The 17,259-nt window shown below is 39.5% G+C and overlaps 2 protein-coding genes across 2 annotated transcripts; one reads left to right on the forward strand and one right to left on the reverse strand.

Moving 5' to 3' along the window:
- Positions 1-5,944: 5,944 nt before the first annotated feature.
- LOC115390707 (C-type lectin domain family 10 member A-like) lies at positions 5,945-10,738 on the reverse strand. The gene is made up of 6 exons (XM_030094686.1): positions 10,644-10,738; positions 9,720-9,806; positions 9,401-9,637; positions 8,191-8,354; positions 7,981-8,087; positions 5,945-7,653 (listed from the first exon to the last, which is right to left on the reverse strand). The coding sequence occupies exons 1-6, from the start codon at positions 10,723-10,725 to the stop codon at positions 7,482-7,484; spliced, it is 849 nt and encodes a 282-aa protein (XP_029950546.1). The 5' UTR covers positions 10,726-10,738; the 3' UTR covers positions 5,945-7,481.
- A 2,606-nt stretch (positions 10,739-13,344) lies between these two features.
- LOC115390712 (CD209 antigen-like protein C) lies at positions 13,345-16,703 on the forward strand. The gene is made up of 6 exons (XM_030094691.1): positions 13,345-13,530; positions 13,656-13,745; positions 15,013-15,084; positions 15,946-16,088; positions 16,184-16,284; positions 16,446-16,703. Exons 1-6 carry the CDS (start codon positions 13,437-13,439, stop codon positions 16,591-16,593), a joined length of 648 nt encoding a protein of 215 aa, XP_029950551.1. The 5' UTR covers positions 13,345-13,436; the 3' UTR covers positions 16,594-16,703.
- Positions 16,704-17,259: the final 556 nt, after the last annotated feature.

Raw genomic sequence — 17,259 nt, forward strand, 5'->3', positions numbered from 1 at the left:
AACGCTCGCCGCCGGCCACATCATCAGTTGCTGCCCGTCGCCTGCCGTTCTACATTGAGTGACAATCGCGTCATCACATTGACTTTGCTTGTAATCTCATCGCATGAAAAATTTACGTCGCATCCGGTGGAAACACGGGGCAACTGGGTAGTTGTACTTAGATGTGTGAAGGCGTGTGCCGTCTCAGGTATATAGAGTATTTGGGCTATAGAGTATTTGCAGTCACGTGAAGTTGGCAACCGGAGGACCACCGCCATGTTGGAAGGAAAACAAACCGTGATATGCACTGTCATCCATAGAGAGTAGTGCACGTTCGGTGTTCTTTAATGTTGAAAATGTCGACTGATAAGGAGTGTCGGGATATTGTTGTGTTGTCAGATGAAGTGGACAATCTTGACGTAACACACCAAAGCCCGGTACCGGGAGAAACTACGGATTTAAGGCTGCAGCAGGACCCGTATGCACGGCTGAGACTCCAGAACTCCCCGTCTGCAGGACGCGGATATTTACTGTTTTCTAATCAACAGTTCTTCTGCGTACAAGAGCCTGGATTCCTACAAGTATTTTTTTTTTTTCTGGCTTTGTGGCAGCGCTGGGACAGTATGGAATCGGCAACACGGACAAAGTTCCTGTAAAGTCTAAGGTGCGTATCTGCTAACTTACATGTCAGAGTTAAACTCCAGGCCAAAATGGACTTGTTCATTATGTAAAGACTCACAATCGGCGCTTAAATATGTTCGTTTCTAAGGAAAAGCGATCATCAACAACACTGAAATGGTCCTAAGTTGTTGGCAATACAGAACTGTAATTGTTTTTTATAATGCGCTTCCCACATTTCACACATTGTTGTCTTAAAGACAGTTTATTTAACAAATTGGTGACTGAAGACAGCAGCCGCAGTAACTCCCGGTATTTTATTCATTCAGTATTTATTAATTCAGGTGATGTTTTTTTTAAAGTCTGCAGAGTGAAGCTGAGTGAAGAACAGAGCAACACACACTCTGGTCTGAACACAGCCGCAGAGTGACAGCAGCCAGGGCCTCCCAGAATCCCTCCTCACCTTTACTGAAGAGAATCTCCTTCCCAGAATCGCACAAATTCAGTTCTGAGACAAACAGGTATGAACACTGTCAGATCACATCAGTTCACTTGTGTCCGTTTTGTGAAATAATTTGAAATATTGACATTGAAACCACAGTGCCAAATGTCTTGCACATGCTCATGAATAATGGTCGATTTTTTAAATTACATTTCTTCTCTGGATATTTGAATGATACAAGATAAGTATTCCATAAAATTGGTAATAATAACATATGTGGGGGAACTTACATGGGCGCATAATATATTGGAGCTTGTTTGTCCTTTCCAGTGATATCTTTAATGTGTTTATAAAGGTTTCATTGTTTTAAACTTTAAGGTGGGGGTGTGACCATGAAAACACAGCCTGTCACAGTTCAAGAATGTTGTGCAGCAGATCCACCAAGAAGCTGACACTGTAGTTGTTGAAGATGCCGGCCTGCACATCCTGCCAGAACATCCACGCTGAGGGGCCTCTCCAGACGTCATGATAAAATGCCGTTGTTGTGGGCAAGGGATCCTTGGAATCAAGTGTCCCTACTACAGGGAAGATGACAGAATTAAACAATTAGCAACTGAGAGGCCATTCTGCTGACAAACGATATTCTCAAGTCTCCATGTCTTTCATAAGCAGATTAATAAATGTTCTGTATTGTTTAGAACTAAAAAAAGCATGTGACGAGAGAGAAAGACAGATCTTGTGTGGCTTATTAACAATGACATTTATTGCGGTGTTTGTCATGTCATTCTTTACATTCTTTAGGGTTAAATGTCAAACAATAAAATACATCTGTACTTCCAAGTCTCCCCGTCATTTCTCACCTGTTCTAAAAAAAATGTTCCTTATGTCTGGATTCCACAAGTAAGCATTTAGCCATATAAACAGTGACTAGAAAAGTACAATTTTTCCCAACAGCTTTCATTTCCGGGTCCACCACTGTCTCTGCTACTGTGTCTTCTGGCTGGGGACATCCTGAAAAGTTGCATGCATGGTTAACAACACTGTGGCAGCTTCAGTGTGTCTTTGAATTGCCCTTCTTTTTTTTTTGCATCCTCTCTGTGCATGTAGCTTTGAAGAGCTCGCTGTCTTCATCGTTTTTTGGGGGATGGCAGGTGTTGGAAGATCGATGGTATGTATGCAGGAGACAGGATCGTTGCTGACAGGTCCTGAAATAATTTAGAAATGGGGAAAAAAGAAAATCAACATTAAACAGTGCATATGCCACTCAGATAACGTTATGATCACTGCTAAGGCTAATGTACCGAGTCCATATTACTAAATTAATTAATATGGATCACGATTGGTTCGTGATCCATATTAATTCATTTGGATCAAGTAAAAGCTGAGCGGCTTGCAGCTTTGCAACTAACATGAGGACATTAAACGTGCGGTACACATTTACTGGGTGCAGAGGAGACCCGAGGGGAGGGGGAGAGAAGCGAGCAAGAGCCTCGATGAAGAGAGGAAAATGACAGGTTAAGGCTCCGATCAGCATGAACTAACACAGGACGGACAATTCAGAATGCGTTTAACATATTTTTTGAAGAGACAAAGTAGTTTTCAAGCCTGCATATTGTTTGCGGATCTATTTTTGGTCTCAGAATGCGGCCGTGGCTGGATCTGCCGTCTGTGCGAGGTTTACAAAACAGTACTAGATGAAGAGACGCCTAATCGTATCAATCATCGGTTTAACAGAGGAAGAGGGCAAATATATAAAAGCACACACACCTCCACAAAACGTTCCACTGGTTCTTGCTGGTCGCCACTGCTCCGTTGTGCGTTCCTCACCAGCACGCTGAAGTGCAGCGATCCACTTTTCTCTCCATTCTACATCGACCGGAAACCTGTGAAACGGCGATCCTGCCTTTTTCCCTCTGTAGTCGCTACACCCAGCTGCTACGCAGCTAAGAACCATTTTTTTGCTACTTTGATGCAGACTTCTCTGCCGAACACACCAGAAACACTGTGGGCTCCGGGTTTGTTTTCCTTCCAACATGGCGGCGATATCCCAGCATGCATTGCGAGGCCGGGTGTGTAACGTCAGCTGCAAATACTCTATTCTTAAGGTTGGGTCCTGACTTACATGCCTTCCTTTAGCTGACAGTGCTTTGTGTTTTGTGCGGGTTCAGGACTCATCCTGCGAAGCTCATTGCCCCGCCTTGCCTTTTAGCTCTGAGCATCTTCGCCTCAAAGCATTTTAGCATCATGCCCCTGTGTGTAATAGCATGATAATCCAGCGACTGCACTGTTTCCAGATAACATCTCGTTAGCTCCTGGGTTAGCTTCCTTTCAGCGTTTGGTTGTAGTGGGCAGTGGAGGGCTCTGCCCTTTAGTGGCTTGGGGCTCTTGCTTTGATTTTTTTGTATGTATATCTCTTTTGTTTTGTTTGAGTTTGAGTTGTTTGAATGGAGAAATCTCTAAGAGATAGCGTTCCAAACACAAAACTAAAAATACAAGTGCATGAAAATAAATGAATAAATAAATAAGTTAATAACTACAACCGCTTGGCCTTATTAACTATGATATACATACATTCATAGTGTTCACAGGTCGCCTTTCAGATAGGTGTTGTGGTACCCAGTCCTTCAACAAATGAACACAACACAAGAAATAAACACTAGCAATATTATTCTGTGGATATTAATTGTATTTATAAAGAAGTCCTGCAAAAGCTGGAAGAAAAAAAAAACAGGAGTAATACATTTTCATTACATGTTTCATTGAGAAATCTGAGAGTGTTACAATTGTCCACTTGACTGTTAAAACATAAATAAGGTCTGATAATGTACATCTCATATATTCAAGTCTTCTATTTCATAAAACTTTTTTGCAGCTGTTAGAGAAAAAAGTGTTCACCCTTTGGTTTCTTTTTTTGAAAGAAGAACCATGTGTAGTTTAACTGCGAGTTCAGTGCTTCTGCCTCCAGTGGTAGGAGGATTAATTACGACATTTCTTGAATTTTTCACAAAGGAGGCATGCTTATTCCTAAGGAATATTTATTGAACATTGTTGACAGCTCTAGTCACATTATTATTATTATTATTTTAAAGATTAGTTCATCTGTCGCACACCATTCTCATACAGTTTGATTAAAGTGGTCAGACTTCAGGTTTCCTTTAAAAAAAGATGTATGAGGATGTGCTTTGCCTTTTCCTGAGCTAAAGACCTTCACACATCAGGCCAGACACTAACTACTGGGGCTTCTTCACATCATGGATCAACTGTATGCCAATACAAGGGAACTTTCTGACGGCACTGATGCCGATCAAGACAAGATCCAAACTCTGGAGCCTGACAGGAGCCAACCTCAACTCTCAGGTAAGGAGAAAAATTAATTTCCTGGAAAAGCGAACAAATCACAGGGCAAACACAGCAAGACAACTATTTACTCAATTTATACCCATGACAGCGCTAACCACTGCTTTACCACACAACCATGTGTTTGATTGTAGCTGAAAAATATACTTGTGTCCTCCATTTGTGCAATTTCATTGCAATTCAGTTACAAGTTTTAGTGTACTTAATTGTATTTGTGATAAATAACTGGTTATCACCCTCAGATGGTGCATTTGCAAAGAGGATTGCTTGTAAAGCTGCTTCAGTGCTTCTCTGCCTGCTGTGCTGTCTCCTGCTGATTGGTTTCCTTACTCTGGCTGTCAAATGTAAGTACTGCACCATGCTAAAAAAGTGATCAATTGATGGTAAAGAGGATGAGATTGCTGTTCATATGCCGAACAGTCACGCGAGCCAGCTCACAGTGGGACACAGAGAGGGTCTCGCTCAGCAACAGTTACAACAACCTGACAGCAGAACTGAACCGCTTGCAGAACAGATACGACAACCTCACTGAGGACAGAGATCAGCTCCAAAAGCAGCTTGATGAGATCAACGTGGAGAGAAATGATCTTAAGGCACAACTTCAAGGTGTTATTTATTCAATTTTCAATAACTTCAATACTGAAGGGACATTTATCAAGCATTTTCAACCATCATTGAGATTTTACGGATCATAAGAGTAAAACCTAAAAAGTCTCAACTCTGTTTCACTTCTGTTTATTGAAAAATGGTAAAAACCAAAATTGCTACTTCAGCTCTGAGGATGTGGCTTCAGTAATCCTAAAATGGTAAAAGAGCCGAAGCCACAGTGACAAATATAAACAGGTCTGATAAACTCACTTCTCCAATTCTTCTCACTGATGTGTTTTACTGTCCATTTTGTTTTTCTGATTTTTTTAAGATCTGTGGAGAAAATATATCAGAATTTTGTTTTTTGTTATTTTTTTTTTTGCCAAGTCTTGTAAACTTTTTTTGACCAGGCGAACAAGTAATTTCATTAGTAATCGCTGATAATTTGATGAATATTAGGCTGTGCAAGGAAGACAAGACATGGACAGTGACATCTGTTCTCCACTGAGGAAACAAGTTCAAAATTGAGAATTTGATTATATTTTCTTTTTTTTTTTTCAATTAATGAGCAGCGTTTCATCGTGAATGGGTGTACGTCCATGGCAGCCTCTGTTACTTATCTACAACCATGAAGTCCTGGCGTGAAAGTAGAGCGGACTGTCTGCGGAGGAATGCCGATCTGCTGATTATCAACAGCAAAGAAGAGCAGGTGTGTGTTCACGTGTGTGAGTGAAAGAGTGAACGGAGCAGGATCATGAAATAGCTAATAGCTGGTTTCGTTGGGTCGAGGAAGGAATTTGCCGCAAAATTTGAAAGAGCAGGTTTGGATTGGACTGACCGACGCAGACGCAGAGGGGAACTGGACATGTGTGGATGGGACTCCGTTTAAAGAAAGGTAAGTCTCAAAAAAACTTTCTACAAACATGAAAAAGAACATAACAAATTTAGTTTTATTCGGTTTTAATTCATGCGTGTTGCCTTCACTGTGCTTCGACATTAAAGATCTTTTGAGATTCGACAGAAAGCACAAACTATTAAAAGAAGTCATTGATTTCTTACAGTTAATTCAAACAGATCTCGAAATCTCCATGAAACAAAACAAAATCCAGAACAAGTCAAATTAGCACACACACACGGCACAACTCGCAATGGTCAGGAGAGGAAGCCACAAAGGTTGAGCAAACAGACGCTGAGCACAGGCAGCGAGTGTGAAACCAGAACGACATGACAGCAGGAACCACAAGGTGATGAAAAACACGAGAACAGAGAAAACCACAAAATCCCGAATCACCGTGACATGTTTTTTCAGTTTCTGTCTCTATGGTTTGTCAGGAGAGTACAAAACTTTCACTCCCTAACAAAACTTTTATCCAGTCAAACATGCTGATTACAAGACTCCACTCCACCGACCCAACTTGAAAATAAAACCTCTCTCTTAATTGGCTAATTTCGTTACCAAACTTATTTACCTTGTTCTTCTTTTTAGTTTCAGCTATTGGGCCGCTGGTGAGCCCAATAACGCCACACCAAGAGGTGAGGACTGTGCAGAATTTAAGAAATATGACTCACAATTCAGCTGGAACGACGAATCATGTGACCGAAAAAAACGGTGGATCTGTGAGAAGAAACCGACTCCATGTGTGGGATAACCGGAGAATCAACTTGTCTCTTGTGATTATTCCAAAGGTCTTTGCAACATGGAGATGTGGACCCAGGCCGTTTTAGTTTCTCTTCAGTGTGGCTGAGCTGGGAGCTTTTCAGTTTTGTAACATAAGAACTGAAATGGTTGAATTTTCAACTCCAAAAACTTTTGTGAGCCTCCTTTCTTGTTTTCAATTTGCTTTTGTTTTGTTTAATGATATAAAAAGCATCCATTATCAGGAAGATGTCTTCCTCTCTTTGCTCTAACACAGTGTGTGTCCTGGCGTTGTCGTTGCCTTTTCAGCAATTACGCTCTTGTTTTGAGGTGGAGTAGGAAATGCACTGATCTCTTACTGCAGCTGCACTTTGTTCATAATAAAAGTATTCGTGTCATGAGAAAAACAAAAAGAATCACATCATATTAAAAATGAATTGTAACAACTTATAACAGTGTATTTAGCTTTTAATGACAAGCATTGAGGTATTTCACATCGAAGAAGAACCAAAGTGTGAGTTTCTTGTGAAATGAGAGGAAGGAAGTAGATCATGTTTTTCACTGGGGTGAGAAAAACATGGTCACTTTATCAATCACTTCATCGCCTGGGTGTAAACAACATGGCTAGATTTAGCCTGACAAGAAAAACTTGTGGTTTTGCTGGAGTTTGAAGAGCCTGACGCTTCAGCAAGTATCGATAATGTTAAGAACACTGAACACCAAGTGACCCTGAGCAGAGCAAAACCAGCGAGAGCGTCAGGTAGTATTTTAAAGCACAATGAAAGTTGAATCTTTCTAAAGCCTAAGCCATTTCGAGAAAAAAAAAAATCCTGAATTCAGCAGAATGGAAGTATTTCATTTTTATGTCAATGCACCGCTGACTTGACATGGCTCTTTCTCACACATCCAGCGCCTCCTTTGTCCACAGGGGGCGTCGTTCCAGGAGGTCAGCAGAGGGTTGTGGTGATACATCTCCACACAGTCCTCCACGTTGTTCGGACCACCGTGATCGGGCTGCCCAACCTGCCAAAATCTGAAGTAGAGAAATCAGTTGATGTTATTACATCTCTTAATATGGTGCAATATGCTTCAGTCTCTCCACCTGATAGTCACAGGATTGACTCAAAATCTCAGTTCTTGTCTATAAACCTTTGAATGGTCTTTGGCCTAAATACTGTACATCACAGATTTATTTGGTTCACTCAGTGTTCCCAGCATCAGAAGCTAAAAAGGCGAAGCAGCTTCTTTCGGTCTGAATCAATCTATTTTCCTTCATATCTGGACTGATCACGTATAACTCACAATGACACACATTTTCTCATTCAAATTCAAGAAGGATTGTCCATTTTGATAGCCTTACTGATTGGTCAGTGCAGATCCATCCACCCATCTGAAGTTCCCATCAGTGCCTTGTAACCCGATCCAGAACAGAAGATACGCTTCTCCATCCAGACGGTAAATGGCCCTCTGTAGAGATTCAGACAGTAAATATAACTGAGACCTCAGACATTCTCCTTTTCATCCAATAACTGATAGAGCTGCACAGAGACACATATCAGCTGCAGAGCACCTGCTCCTCTGGACTGCTGATCACCACCAAGTCGGCATTTTCACTCTGGCAGTGTCTTCTGCTGTTCTGCCATGTTTTCATCTCAGTAGAGAGAAAGTAGCATCTTGAGTTGATCTCCCTCCAGCCTGTAGGACACCGCTGGGAGGACGTACACCCACTCATGTCTCCAACACAAGCAAAAAAAAAAAGAACAAACAAACAAACAAAAAGCAACTATTGATATGGAAGGAATGAGGCAATATGGTGAACATTAGGCTTATTCTGAGAATATGTCACTATTAAGTGTAGGAAAGAATCAGCTATGGAGAATGCATGCTGATCGAAGTGATTTAGATCTTCAACTTTGATAAACAAAAATTGCACTTTTTTAAAATTAATAAGACTAAGGACAAAACTAGAAATTCAGACTAAAAAACTATCATTGACTACGTTTACATGCACTCAATATTCAGGTTAAGGTCGATATTCCGGTTTCTGAATCATTTGGAATAACCCGTTTACATGCTTAAACAGACAGAGTTACTCCTGTTTACATGATCAGGGATATCCCCTTTCAAACCGCGGAGCACAGATGACGCCATGACTGCATTTGCACTTTATGCCACTAGGTGTGCTGTTTGCATGTTCAACCTTATTTTACACAGACACCACAGAGGAAGAAGGGCGCTGCAGGCTCTCTCTGCATGTTGTTAGAAAAAAAGTAAGCCAGCGAGACGTGGTAATATGTTTAATAATGCGATGCACCATTTTTTTCAGTAAAAGAGAAGAACTGAATGATCGTTTTGGCACATTTTATTTACTTAGTAGCAGTTAAACTGTGTCACAAGTAGTTCCTGGACTCAAATGACCGAGATTCCTTGCGGGTAGAACATGCACAGAGCAGTATTCCATGTCCCTTTCGACCGGGATATTCCGATACGCGTTTATATGACCAGAAATTCAGGTTAGAAAAGGAGTAACCCAGGGGTAATATTCAGGTTTTTAAAAACCGGAATATAAGCATATTCAGGTTTTTGCACGTGTTTACATGGCTGTGCGCAACCGGGTTATTGCTAATATTCTGGTTAAGAAAGGGTTATTGACTGCATGTAAACGCACCCATTGCTTGATGCTGTTTTACTGTAACATTCCTCTTAAAACAGCCGCATACACGTCACCTTCAATGTGACAAAAATATCAAAACCCAAAGACGAACCAGAGAACTTCTCACCCATCGTATTCATCTGCAGTCTTTGAACCTCTTCTTCCAACTCCTTTATTCTGTTGTTGAGTATGTTGTTTGTGTTTTCAAGCAGGTTTTTGTCTGCGGTCAGAGCGTTGAATCTTTCTTGCAGTTTGTTGCACTGACGATTTTTCATTTCCTGACAATCCACCGCCACTTTCGGGGCCGTCGTCGGTTTGCCTCCAACATGAGTTAAGTTGCAAGCAGATGTCTTTGAGGAGTAATCTGACAATTAATAAATCATGATACAATTAGGATGTTCTTTGTTTCATTCACACATTCAGGCCGAACACGCCGTGATACTTACACGCAACACGTAAAGAAATGTTCAGGATGCCTTGTATGATGCACAGCACACCGAAGCCGAGGAAAAGTGGCATAAAAAGTCTTCTTTCTGCAAAATAGAAAGCATGATGGAAGCATGATGGAAGCATTATGGAAGCCTCTCATCTCTATCAAATCTTATACACCATCTTGAACGAGGCAGCCCGGACCCAGTGGGTGCAAGCGGTTTACTTAACCCCGGGATCCTACCATGTGGAACCGGGTCCCAGATTTGCTTCACTTCTCTCCTTTCTTTCATTCAATGTTTCATAACTATGTGTCACTAACCGTTGTCTCTCTTGTAGTCTATCTGTGTTTAAACATGAAATTTATGTCGATACAAGAAATAGATCTGTCCATCCTATCTCCTTCTCTTTCTGTCCCCTCACCCCAACCGGAGTGGTAGAATGCCGCCACGTCTGAGCCTGGTTCTGCAAAGGTTCTTTCTTTAAAACAGAGTTTTTCCCTTCCACCTGCACTTATGCTTACTCATGTGGATCTGTTGGGTTTTCTCTGTAAATTTAAAAATGCCTAGAAATGACTATGTTGTAATTGGCACTTTATAAATATATAAAAAATATTCCAAAAATCGAAAAATCTTTCTTCAAAATAGGGTCAAAGTCAGTCAGTATTGGGTGAAGGACCAATGACTCACTGTTGGGGTCCTGCACCGTCCGTGCTGATAAAGCAGAACTAGGTGAAATCCTTAAAGGTAACTAAAACATGCAATATAAACATTAAAGTAGCATCAAGGTAACAGGAATCACCAACATAAATCACTGTGACTGCTGGACTCAAAGCCAGGTCCCTCATGCTCAAGGACAACATTTTACTCCCTGAGCCACCAGACGGGACACGTTTTAAAGATAAATACTGTATTACAGTAAAGTATGACAGAGGTCATTACCAGGTTTGTCTTTGTGCCCTCTGGGTCTCTCTCTGCGTCCTGGTCCGTCGTTATCGTAGTCCACCATCTCGAGTTCCTGCATTGTTGCGACTGGATGTGGCTTCTCTGTTCAGACCAATTTTTGCTTCTTGCTGCGTCTGTCTTCACCAGAAGGGAGGAAATACAGTCATGATGACATAATTGACCAACATGAGAGACAAAAATAGGAGAAGTAAGCAGATGTGAGAAAACTGAAAACATTATGGAAAGTCATAGAAAAGACAGACTTGTATGTTTTGTCGTTGCTGAGCTGAACAAACCTGAAATGTTCATATCTCTCATTTTTCTGCATGTTGAGAGTTTCAAGTTATCATAGAATGTAGTTTTCTGAAAGTGACTTCAAAGCTATTTATATAAAGCATTTCTGTTGAAAAACTGAACCCACCTATTTTTGATCGTAGAATTCAATAGTTTTATGATGATATGGTTGAGATTGCTATCTGATTTAATTAACAGCAATTTTCACACATTAAAAGAAGATGTGTTGCGTCGGTGAAGATGCAACATTTACAGAAACAAAGCATTTTGCTCTCCTCAACTATGACTTTTCATGAACCAAGCAAGAAACCAACACATTGATCAGTCTTTTATCTTTACTTAGCACCAATCACCTTACATGTTAACATAGGAGTGTTGTGTAGTTCAAAGATATAAACTGTTGTCTTCTTTCCTGTTTTATGGTGAAGTCATGTTGGCAACATGAAGAGCAGAGAAACATCCCCAGAGCCTCTCCCAGACCAACAGAGACATATAATCTCTCCTGAAGGGACTTGGATGTTCAGTGTTTTGGCCTTCAAGGTAAAAACATTTTTATCTTCATTGTCCAAAACATTTCCAATGTCCAAGTCCCAACATTTGAGATGTTTTAATTTCAAAACAAGCTTGAATCATTGAAATAAAACATGAATAAAAAATGTAACCATTGAATGTTTTTACTGTCTTTTCAATAAGACAAGTTGAATCTAAATTTCACTTTTTTTTTTTTTTTTTTTTTAATCTTACAGTGATTGGATAACTTTCCAGGAATGGAAATTTCAAAGGAGAATCAGCTGAGAAAGCAGAAAAAGTAAAACCACAAGTTTACATGTAATTGTCTTTTTAGCAGGAAACTGAAGGATGACCACTCTGACCATGACCACAAGGAATTTTGTGCAATAGATAGATAGATAGATAGATAGATAGACAGATGGATAGATGGATAGATTAAAGGTATAATGGACGATTTTCTCAAAAAAGTCGAAGCCAAATGTCTGTTATGCGCTTTTTGCGCCAGACCATCCTACCTGCTCTGCTGCTCCTACGAGCGCGCTTGACGGCGTTAGGCAAGCATTTCTCCAACGTGATTGACATGTTGGAGGACCAGTAGTTGAGATTCGCATCACGCCATTCATTGGTTAAAACATCGTCCATTATACCTTTAATAGAGGTGTGAGGATAAGCCTCCTACAATGTTGTTCTTTTATCCAGTGTGACTGCAGCTGTCAATAAACAAAAGAAATTAAAAAAGAAATTGTGTAATTGATCCATTCAATTAATCTCAATGATTTATGAGATAAGGACACATGTTTCCCTTCAGCAGTGTATCTGGGTCACCTCAGATTATGAAAATCACTTTTGACAACTTGTACTTTTCACAATTGTAACTGTTTTTGGTTGTTAGGATTAGTTAATACAAGTTTAAACATATTTAACTCATGATTCTGATGAATATGGTTTAAAAACATTTTCACTTCTGCTTGTCATACTTCTGCTTCGTTTTGTGAAAATGACAACATACCGGAGGTGACTAAAGAGGTGTGTGTAATACTGGAAATTTATGGTTTGCCCCAAATTACTTGCTTGTTCCAGTGTGTTCTTTAATAAATAACCAACTTAAAAACATTTAGAGACCTAATCTTGAATGATCTTTTTTAACTGGAGCTGGGCTATGCTTTTTAGATTTTCAGAGACTGAACTGACAAAAAAAAAAAAAAAAAATACATGAATAATTGTGTCACTATAAACTACACATGGGGGAGATGTACAAAAGAAATTGAGCTGTCATCCTAAGACAGAAGAGACAATTGTACAAGTTTAGAGTTTCTACAAAGTCATACAATACACCCAACAATAACTTTGCTCCTAAATATGAATAACTGAGGATCATCAAGCCACCTTCACTTACTGAGCTTGTGTCTTGTCCAGTTTGGACTTTAATTTTCCTATTTCACAATTTTAAAGGTGACTTTTTATTCATACCAACATCTGCACTCTCTGCCTCTAATGATCTGCTGTTGATATACTGGAACTGGAAAAATGTCACACTTGAGTGTAAAACTGCAACATTTTACTGCTTTAATGATGTGTTACAAAGAAAAAAAAATCACATGGAGTATATCAGAAAAATGTAATGTGTGTTTTTTTAATGTGAAACAGGCGAGTGCTCAATTCATCTGTTTGGATTTGCTCTCAAAGTACAAGTCAACACAAATTACTTTAAGATCCTTTTCTTTCAAAAGTAGAAAATATGAACAACAACAAGCAATTCTAAACTTATATTTGTTTATCAATAAGCATAAGGAAAGTGCACATTTCTGTGACGTGGCTTCACCAAAATCTGTTCTGCTTTTCTTAAAATAAACCAAGAGGCCTTAGTTTGTCAGCAGAGAGGAAGAGGAAAAGAATCGCGGGACACAGACAGTCATAGTCCTCCTCATTGCATATTAGTGTTCCACAAACTTCTTTGTTTCTTTTGTTTTTGTCAGAGGGTGAACTATGGCCAGATTCGAGCAGAAAAAGCAGATTGAACTCACCGTGGCGAGTGAAAATCACTCCAGTGAAGATGAGGCCAGGACTTCTGCTGCAGCAGGTAACATTTACACTTGTAACTATATGACGTGTTTTAGATAATTTAATTTAATTCCTAACTAAGTGAATTCACTTCTAAAACCTGCTTCTCTGAAGTCTCTGTGTGTAATTCTTTTCTCCTTTCAGAAAGGAAACTGTTCAGACGTGTTGCAGTTGGCTTTGGACTCCTGTGTGTGCTTCAGGCTGCTCTCAACATTTCCCTTCGCCTTTTCCTCTGTGAGTTTATCTGAATAACTATCTGATCAACCATTTTTCTGCCTTGACAGTTCAAGTAAAAAAAAAAAAAAAAAAAAAAAAAAAAGTAAAATTTCTATTTCTGACAAAAATAGTACTGGAAAGAAAACAACCATTCCTGAAACCTAGTTTAAATACAGTGCAACAGCATTTCAACAACAGCTCCTAAAAAAAATAAATAAAAAAAAAACCTTCCTTTTGACTCCTTTGAATTAAACAATTTTACACCAAACTTAATTTTTAATCCAAAGAAATTCCCACAGCTTTTATTTTGACGCAGTTTTAAAGCTGGTTTTGAGAATCACACAGCAAATCCTCCTCGATCTACAACCTTGGATGCTGCTGACTGATTTTAATCTACCACACATCTACCATCAAGTGTTTGGTTGGTTTCAGCCTCATCCTGTTTAGCTCTTTTTTCATTTTCTACTTAAACGCTCCTTCTTCACTGCATCATGAAGCAACACAGTGTCTCTTTCCACTGTTACACAGACGACACAGAGTCAAGCTGCTGGAGGTGACTGTCCATTGCCAACATTGAATATATATATTATCTGATTTTGACCTTAAAAAAGTCATCCATACATTCATCGTCTTCCATTTTGACAGAAGTAATTCTCTCCCTGCTGGTGTCAATTAAATAGAATCCCTTTCTGTTCTCCCCCGGTTCAGAACTGAGCAGCACGGCTCCTCACGGCTCTTAGCAGACGTCATGTCAATTGAAGCTTCTCTTCATCGGCTCCTCGTCTATTTTAGAACTGATTTCAAAATATTACTGTTGAAGTATATCTGAGCTGAGTCCCCGGCTGTGATGCTGATGCCATACGAATGTGAGCGCAATTTAAGATAACCAGATAAGGCCCTCAATTTTGAAACATGCTTCTTCCTGTGGAGATAAGACTGCAAGAATGTGCTCCTTCTTTCGCAGTGTCTGAAAACTCACTTTTACTGACTTGCTTTTAAGTGAAGACATATTACAAATGCTTGTTTATAACTTACTGTGCACCTACCCAAATAAAAGTATTGTTTCTCTTTTCTGTCTGTTAAAGGACTTTATAAAACATTGTTTTTAATAGGTTCTCTATAAATTGAATTGCTGCTGATGGTTTTGTCTTTAAATCTTTACATGAATGTGTAGATTACTTGTTTTTTCAAAAAGTCAAGGCCGGTAGTTTGGTGAAGCTGAAGCTTTGCAGACTTGAAGCGACAATGAATAACATGACGTATCAAATGTTCCTGCTCTTTTCAGATAATCAGACACAACAAGACAAAGCAGTCTGTGAAATTGTGACAGAACCTGATGAGCTGAGGAATGTGAGCAGTAAGTAGCAAAGCGAGGATGATTCTTGTCATAGTGGAAACCACAAAGACTTTAGTTGAATCCACAGAACATTGACTGTTCTTGTGTCATTTTTGTTGGTGTCTTACATGTCTGGACTCTAATCAGACTCTTGTAATATAGACTTCAGCTGGTTTAATACACACTTATCGTGCTTTGATGTAGGTTGACCCTTTTCAAACATCCACTGACAACAAACTGGATTATCTGTGTTTTCTTTGTCTGAAAGAACACAGCATTAAAGTTTTTCTGAGGACTTAGTCTTACAGTATTGTGAAGTATTGCCATCTGAACATACACTTGGAGTAGATACTGGGAGTAATGACTGTGACCTTGTGTGTCCCACTGAATCTTCACTGAAGTTTGTCAATAATTAAGATGAAAAATTGAAGCTTTCTTTGCAAATTTATTAAATACGTACAAATCTATAAAAAAAACAGTGACTCATCCACTTTATTTTGAGATGGGTAGTTCGACAGCACCTGCTGCATCGTCCTTTTCTGTGATGCAGCTCAGATGGTGTGAAAAGTGACACCTTCAAACCCTCAACCTTATAAATAACTTTGCATTGCATTTGTTCTTTAATGAAATGTACTTATGCTTAAAACAAGTAAGTACACCTGTTCAGTGACACAGTTTGATACACAGAAGACATACGTTTAGCAAGAGACCTCAGAAGAAGCCAGTTCCAGTATATGTCACTTATCTCACCCATCAAACACATTGATTAAGCATGAATAGATGCACAATGCACAAAGACAGAAGGAAACTTTTCACATGTACAAGAACATCATAATGCAACTGTAAATGTAACAACATTGTGCTTTACTTTTTCCCTCTCAGATCAGCTTTTTCAAGAAGGATGGGTGTATTTCCGTTCCAGCTTCTATTACATTTCCTTGACCAAGAAAACCTGGCAGGAGAGTCGAGATGACTGTCTGAGCAGAGGGGCCGACCTGACGATTATAGACAGCCAAGAAGAACAGGTAGGTTATGTCTGTGCGATTTAATACGAGGAGTGTACAGAGTTACAAATGCACAATCAGACTGATGTCTACTGATCAATGATTTTCTCTGCAAGGACTTTTTAAGACGGATTTCTAAGAGAATGTGGATTGGACTGACTGAAAGAGCACAGAAGGGGACGTGGCGATGGGTGGACGGGACTCTGCTGAACACAAGGTTCACATATAATTCAATCAATCAATTTACATAAAGCCTAAAGACCTTGAATAAGTGAACAAGTCACTACTAACTTATTACTTCTTATTACTGTTACTTATTACTAAAAATTAGTCTGTTGAGCATTTGCAAGTTTAGATAATTGTTGTTTTGTATTTCAGCTACTGGTTCCCCGGTGAGCCCAACGATGACCTTGGCAGAGAGGAAAATTGTGCAGAGACAAATTTCGGAGATGTGAAAAACAACTGGAATGACTGGCCATGCGACTATCAAAACCACTGGATCTGTGAGAAGAAAGTGGCTCCATAAGTCAGCGTCCCAGGTTGATGTTGAGCTCTTCATCAGATGAGATCAGATCAGATACAAAAAAAAAAAAAAAAAAAAAAAAAACTTTTTCAATTCTTTGCAGCCCTCCTTAGATTCACGGGCACACAAATTCTGAAGAGTTAAATAAAGAACATCTTTTTTCACCAATGCAAGTTGACTAATCTGTAGTAATCACAATCAGATCCTTCAAGTTCAGCAAGTTGTGAGGTGGGACCACCATGTCTTACAGTTGTTGTGATCATCACAACCCTCAGATGACCAACTGGATTGAGATATGTTGAATTTCTGTGTCAAGTCATCAAGTCAGACTCATTGCTGTAACCCTCAATAAACCCTGAACCAACGTTTCTTTGAGTCATTGTCATTACCAGCCAAAAAAGGCCACTGTCATCAGATGTTATCATGAAAAGGTGAAATAATGCTTAGTTAGATGTTCTGTTTCAGGTGACATGATACATGGTTTTACTGGAGAAATAATACCTGAAGCATCACAATAGGGCCTATTGTGCCTATTGAATAGGCACATTTTCATGGGAAAAAACATCCTCCTTATAATTGGATTGTAAATGTACCGTATAAACACCTGAGTGGAGCTGCTTCAACTGGAGTGGATTATATTTCAGACCCGATTGTACGAGGTAATATACA

Source organism: Salarias fasciatus, chromosome 6 (genome assembly GCF_902148845.1).
Source record: "Salarias fasciatus chromosome 6, fSalaFa1.1, whole genome shotgun sequence".
Classification (NCBI taxonomy): domain Eukaryota; kingdom Metazoa; phylum Chordata; class Actinopteri; order Blenniiformes; family Blenniidae; genus Salarias; species Salarias fasciatus.

Coding starts and splice junctions, on each gene's coding strand:
- LOC115390707 (XM_030094686.1), bottom strand. CDS start 10,725: ATGCAGGAACTCGAGATGGTGGACTACGATAACGACGGACCAGGACGC. Junction 9,807..10,643: donor AGGGCACAAAGACAAACCTG/GTAATGACCTCT, acceptor TCTATTTTGCAG/AAAGAAGACTTTTTATGCCA. Junction 7,654..7,980: donor GGATCTGCACTGACCAATCA/GTAAGGCTATCA, acceptor TCTCTACTTCAG/ATTTTGGCAGGTTGGGCAGC.
- LOC115390712 (XM_030094691.1), top strand. CDS start 13,437: ATGGCCAGATTCGAGCAGAAAAAGCAGATTGAACTCACCGTGGCGAGT. Junction 13,746..15,012: donor TTCCCTTCGCCTTTTCCTCT/GTGAGTTTATCT, acceptor TGCTCTTTTCAG/ATAATCAGACACAACAAGAC. Junction 16,285..16,445: donor GGGACTCTGCTGAACACAAG/GTTCACATATAA, acceptor TTTGTATTTCAG/CTACTGGTTCCCCGGTGAGC.